Genomic DNA, 6,216 nt, shown 5'->3' with positions numbered 1-6,216 from the left:
TGCTGAACCACTGGGACGACTACATCCAGGACCAAAAAAGGGATCTTATCTCAACTCTTCTGGCAGTAGCTCGCTTATCCATTTGCCGCTAGCTGGGAATCCCCAACAGCACCTTTCATAACATCCTGGCAGGACAAGCTCTGGGAACATCTTGTTATGGCAAAAATTTCTGATTCACTCAAGATTTCACACTCAGACACACCACATACCTCCAAATGTGTGTCAACCTGGTACCCTGTTGTCTCCTACTTACAAGCTCTCGACAACCTCCCCCCCCCAACCCTCTCTTTCTTAAATGGCTAACCCTATAGGTTAGTATCTTCATTTACCAAAGGTTTTTGTACTTGTAGGCACTGAATTACGCTGTATCTTCGCTTTAGGTTCTGTATGTCATATGAAAATCAATAAAGATGGTTTAAAAAAAGAAGAAGGAGGACTTCCTTTTGTCTTCCGGGCAGAAACTGATCTCTGTAGTCTGGAGACCACTTTTAATTCCAGATGATCCCCAGACTCTTCCTGGACACTGGCATGCTGACACTTAGGAGGCAGGGGAGAGGTGAGGACCAGTCTAAGTGCTTGGCATTCTGGACGTCCAATTGGTATGAAGGAGTCATCCTATTTGGTCCCAGCTGGGACTCCCTTCTGGGCCTCGTAGGCACCAAAAGGCGAGCTTTGTATTGTTGCTGTCACACACACACCCTTAGTGAGACCTGAACCCACGCCTCCTGGGACTGTGCCCTTGTGCTTTCTCTCTTTTTTTAAAAAACGTTTATTTTCAAGTTTTTACAATAGAAATCCAAATAATGTTATTACATAAATTTCTGGAGATTCTTTATACATTTGTTTCAAACCATTTATCAAGTTTTTGCCATCTTTTTTTAAATAGAATTTCATCTTTTGCCAACAAAATCATATTTAATTTGTCCATCTCTCTTATTTCCATGATTCTACCAATTAACTCCTCTCTACTCGGTATTTGTTCCGACTTCCAGCATTTTGCTAAAAGAATTCTAGAGCTGGTAAGGATGTACAATATCACACATGTGTCATTAAATTTAATCCCTTCTGGTAGCACATTCAGTAAGTATACTTCTGGATCCAACTTTAACTCTATTTCCAGAATTGCTGTTATTAGCTTTTGTACTCTTTCCCAAAATTTTACTGCTTTCTCACATCTCCACCAAACGTGAAAATATGAGCCAACATTCTTTTTACATCTCCAACAGTTTCCCAAAGCCCTTTTATAGCACTTTGCTACTTTGTGCTTTCTCACTGTTGTGTTGCCCGGGGGTCTGCACCTCTGTCGCCTGGCAAAAGGACGCCCTTCCTCCCACCCAAACCCCAGTGCAGGAGGGAGAACTTGGCATCTGCGTTATGGCTGCCTCTGCCAAGTGAGTCATGGAGTGATGGGGCAGGAAGATGTGGTTGGAACAGCCTTGTTCTCCCCCTGGGCGTCCACTTTGTAGAGCAGTGCTGCTGCGGGTCCGGGGGTAATTTAGTAGGAAAAGAGGTGCAGGAGCTCTTTAGCATAACTTATTTGCATATGCCACACCCCCTGACATTGCCGGAAGTGTGTCAGAAGGCAACACCCACTGCTCAGACTCCACTGGACTGTTTTGGATTGCTAGCTATGGCGGGGGGACACGCAGATCTGCCCTCACAGAGGAGGGAGAGCTTGTACCTGAATAAACCTTGGCCTTAAAGGTGCCACTGGACTGTTTTGGACTGGGGGGCCGGGGGGAGCTCTGCAACTTACTTGGCTGCTTCTTGCTCCTTGTGGCCCAGGGCTGCTGGGAGCAAGTGGCGGGGCTTGTTGCATGTGCCCGCCCCCTGGGTTCTTTACTGCCGAAGCTCCGCTCCTGTGCACTCCTGCAGGAAATGACCCCTGGATACATACCAGTTTGGTGTGTTTCTATCTGGGGTTTGCAGAAGGCTTTTCTAGTTGCCTCTTTGGCCCTACCAGTATTATATGTGTGGAAGTCTTGATTCTGGAGAGGGTTTGGATTTCTGCTTAAAGTCCTATAGAAAGCAGGGTTGGCCTGGCCTTGCATTTCTGGATGAAGCAGGTCTGGTGGCAGCCTATCATGGATTAGGAGCAAGGGGAACTTGTTTTGTTAATTTTGTTAATATTGTTAATATTAGTTAGAGTGCTCTGCCTCTCAGGGCTACAGCCCAACCTCCTGCTGGGTTGGTAAAGGAGTACTTGAGGCCTGGTGGTAACTGCCTGTCAGAGGCACTACACCCAGGAAAGAGGCCAAGAGGGGATCAAAGGTGATCACTGTTGACTGGCAGTTGGGAAGCTGCAAGTTTCTGTTGTTCAGTCACACAGTTGAGTCCGACTCTTCGTGACCCATGGACCAGATCACGCCAGGCCCTCCTGTCTTCCGCCGTCCTTTGAAGTTCGCACAATTTCATGTTCGTTGCATTGCTAACACTGTCTAGCCATCTCATCCTTTGCCATCCCCTTCTTCTTTGACCTTCTATCTCTCCCAGCATCAGGGTCTTCTCCAATGAGTGCTCCCTTCTCATTGGGTGGCCAAAGTATTTTAACAGTCAGGATTGATTTCTTTTAGGATTGACTGATTTGATCTTGCAGTCCAACGGACTCTCAAGAGTCTTCTCCAGGAGCTTCCGGTTAATGGCGACACGCTAGCAGACGTCTCTCCTGAACCTCCGGGGAGAAGATCTGAGTGCCTGCGGTGATGAGGGGGCTCGGCTGTCCATTGCCCCCCCATGGAACTGGTGCGAAAGGCTCCTCACCATGGGCCTTTTGAGGGGTAGCCTCTTTCGCAGCAAGATGCTGCGAAATTGAGGCACTCCTCCGCCCCGATGGTCCTGCCGCTGTTCGCATGGCTCTAGAGCCGCCGGCCGGGACAAACATTGGAGATCGGGCGATTTAGCCGTGATTCAGTGAGGTCCTTGGACCAACAATGAACAGTGAGTCAAATAAAAATGAGATGCCAAAAAGCTAAAAGAAAGCCCCCCCTGGGAACGGCGAGACGAGCGAGCGGGGGAGGGGTTCCTCCCACATGCACAAACAAAACAACAATTTGCCAAGGGGGGAGCAGAAGTAAAAGCGTGGAAATAAGTTTTAAGAAACTTACTGGAGCGTAGATAAGTGCTTGGGCGAATTTCAGAGACTTTAGGAACTTTTATTAAAAGTAAATAATCCTCAAGCATGGCGGGGAAGAGAACGGAGAAATATAAGCTAGCAAAAATGAAACTAACGGCAGGCTCAAGTCCCCGGATGGAGGATTCCTCAGAGCTATCCAAAATGCTAGCAGAAACCATGTGCCCTCTGCTGGACCAAATAACCAACGTTAACCAGCAGCTAACTGTACTGAATCAAAACCTTGTAGCCCAGCAGCTCCAACTAGTGAAAATCACAAAAATAACGGAGCAAACAGTGGAGAAAGTCAAGGAAGTGGACGCAAAGACCAAAAAAGTCAAGAAAAAGGTGCAAATGCTGGAAAAGAAACAAACTTCAGGTGAATCTCAAATTTTGCAGCTGCAAATGGAGAGAGCCAACCTAGTCCTCCGATTCCAAGGGGTCCCTGAGACAAAAGGAGAGAATCTAAAAGAACTTTTGAGTGAAGCATTAGTTCCAGTTACAGATTTGAAAGTGGAATACTTGATAAGCGAAATGGATGTGATCTATAGATCCTATTCCAACTATATCAAGAAAAATAATCTGCCTGGAGAGATTGTGGTTAGATTCTTGAAGAGACTTCTCAGGGACTTAATACTTAAAACAACTATAGGAGTACCCCTGAAAATGGGAGGGAATAACATCAGAATTTTAAAAGATATCCCATTTGAAATTAGGAAAAAGAGGAAGGAGTATAAAGACGTGATATTGTTTTTGCAAACGAACAGCATTGCCTACAGATGGTTGATTCCCGAAGGCGTCACCTTTAAAATTAAGGACAAAAAAGAAAAGATTGACTCTGTTTTTAAGGCATGTGAGTTCCTGAGATTGTAACTGGGAGAACCAGGAGAGGTTGGTGGGGAAGAAGAACACAGCAAATCCAGTGATGATATGGACTCTGTGGCTTCAGAACCCCACCCCCAAAATGGCCAGATCAGGCAATGCCCCCAGCGTGATGACGCCATCCGGAAGTGACGCCATCACACCAGGGGCGTCACCGGGCGACACTCTAGCAGCCGCCCCAAAAAACTCTATGGTACCATAGAGTTTTTGGGGCAACTGGTAGAGCTTCGCCTGGTGACGCCCCCAGCATGATGATGTCACTTCCGGGTGTCATCACAGTGGCGTGCACGAATGTCCCAGGAGGGGACGAGGACTCCCCAGCCGCACAAGGTAAGTGTCTTGGCAACCCTAACTTGAAATGACATAGTCATGAAGATAACATTCAAAAAGCATAATTGGTTACAAAGACCAATGCATCATTTGAGGAATATTCCACTTATTGGTCAAATGTAAAGAAAGGTTTGTCTACACAATATCTTCAAGTGTTTACTTAACCAAACCTGATTAATATTGGCCAAGGAGTCTTCATACCCAAACAAAGGTGTTTTTCTCTGATACGAAGCTAAAATCTTTTTTGACCCAGGCACTGCAAAGTTTGAACCTAAACAACTAAAAACCATGAACTCTATGGCTATCTTCTATACCAAAAGAATATTCATAGAATGTTAGAGTTGGAAGGGATCTTGCAGGTCATCTAGTCCAACCCCCTGCATTCTACAGAAGCATAGCCGAAAGATAACCCTACAACATACCCGAAAGATGGTCGTCCAGCCTCAGATTGAAAACATCCAGCGAAGAAGCATCCACTACCTCCCGAGGCAGTCTGTTCCACTGCTCAACCACTCTTACAGTTAGGAAGTTTCTCTTGATATTTAGCCGGTAATGACTCTTGTAATTTCCACCCATTGGATCTAGCCTTGCAATCTGGAGCAAGAGAGAATAGATCTGCTCCATTTTCTACATGACAGCCCTTCAAATACTTGAGGACTGCAATCATGTCCCCTCTAAGCCTTCTCTTTCCCAGGCTAAACAGACCCAACTCTTTCAGCCTTTCATAAGACTTGGATTCCAACCCTTTCACCATCCTGGTTGCCCTCTTCTGGACACACTCGAGCTTGTCAACATCCTCCCTAAAATGTGGTGCCCAAAACTGGACACAGGACTCCAGGTGAGGCCTGACCAGAGCAGAATAGAGTGGAACTACCACCTCCCGTGATCTGGACACAATGCTTCTGTTAATGCACCCTAAGATTGTATTAGCTTTCTTCACAGCCACATCGCACTGCAGGCTCATGTTTAACTCGTGATCAACCAGAACACCTAGATCCCTTTCACATGTGCTGCTGTCAAGCCAAGTCCCTCCCATTCTATATCTGTGCCTTTGATTTTTTTGTACCTAAGTGTAGGACTTTGCACTTCTCTCATTGAAATTCATTTTATTTGTCTCAGCCCACTGTTCCAGCCTATCTAGATCATTTTGAATCCTGACTCTGTCTTCTTCAGAATTAGCAATTTCACCCAGCTTTGTGTCATCTGCAAATCTGATAAGCATCCCCTCTATGTCTTCCTCCAGATCATTTATGAAAACACTGAACAAGACGGGCCCAGGACCAAGCCCTGCGGCACTCCACTCGAGACTTCCCCCCATGTAGACACAGAGCCATTTACGAGCACTCGTTGGCTACAATTTTTCAACCAACCATGAATCCATCCTACAGTTGCACCATCCAGCTCACATTTAACCAGCTTATCCTCAAGGATATCATGTGAAACGTTGTCAAATGGTTTACTGAAATCTAGATACACTATGTCCACAGCATTGCCAGAGTCAACCATTTAATAACAGACTACGAGGTCCCTCCTGGAGGTTAGCAACCCTAAACATGTAACTGTTCAGGCTTGTTGTATTTGAGGAGACCAGCGTCTCAGTCTTTTCTGACTTCTATCTAGCCAGTCCCTTAAAGACGGATCGACTTGCAGCTCTGTTCTGCATTGGTGTGTTGTCTGTTTTTCTTCCCCACAGGAGTTTCTTGTAGCTCTAGAATATCAGCGTGTAGTTTTATAGAAAAGCTAGAGTCCTTCTGAGGTAAGCTATCGGCTGCTCCAGGCCCTTCAGTCACTCTGGAAAGATGGCACCCACCCATATGGAATTGCCAATTCTTTCCCCCCACCCCAGTGAACTCATTATATTGAAATAAAACAAAACCATATGGGCCTCCTGACTG

General features: G+C 46.0%; 1 protein-coding gene across 1 annotated transcript in view; it reads left to right on the top strand.

Annotated features, from left to right (window-relative positions):
* LOC107122307 (zinc finger protein 850-like) overlaps positions 1 to 6,216 on the top strand; it is a gene marked incomplete at both ends in the record, with an annotated part of 58,838 nt that overhangs the window by 4,374 nt on the left and 48,248 nt on the right. Inside the window, one exon of the mRNA XM_015425364.1 lies at positions 3,234 to 3,239. Coding sequence (XP_015280850.1) covers positions 3,234 to 3,239 — 6 coding nt within the window. The remainder of the gene's footprint in view (positions 1 to 3,233; positions 3,240 to 6,216) is intronic.

Source organism: Gekko japonicus, unplaced genomic scaffold (genome assembly GCF_001447785.1).
Source record: "Gekko japonicus isolate JY-2015 unplaced genomic scaffold, Gekko_japonicus_V1.1 scaffold4407, whole genome shotgun sequence".
Taxonomy (NCBI): Eukaryota; Metazoa; Chordata; class Lepidosauria; order Squamata; family Gekkonidae; genus Gekko; species Gekko japonicus.
The sequence above is the reverse complement of the archived record's forward strand: the minus strand, read 5'-3'. Positions and strand labels throughout refer to the sequence as shown.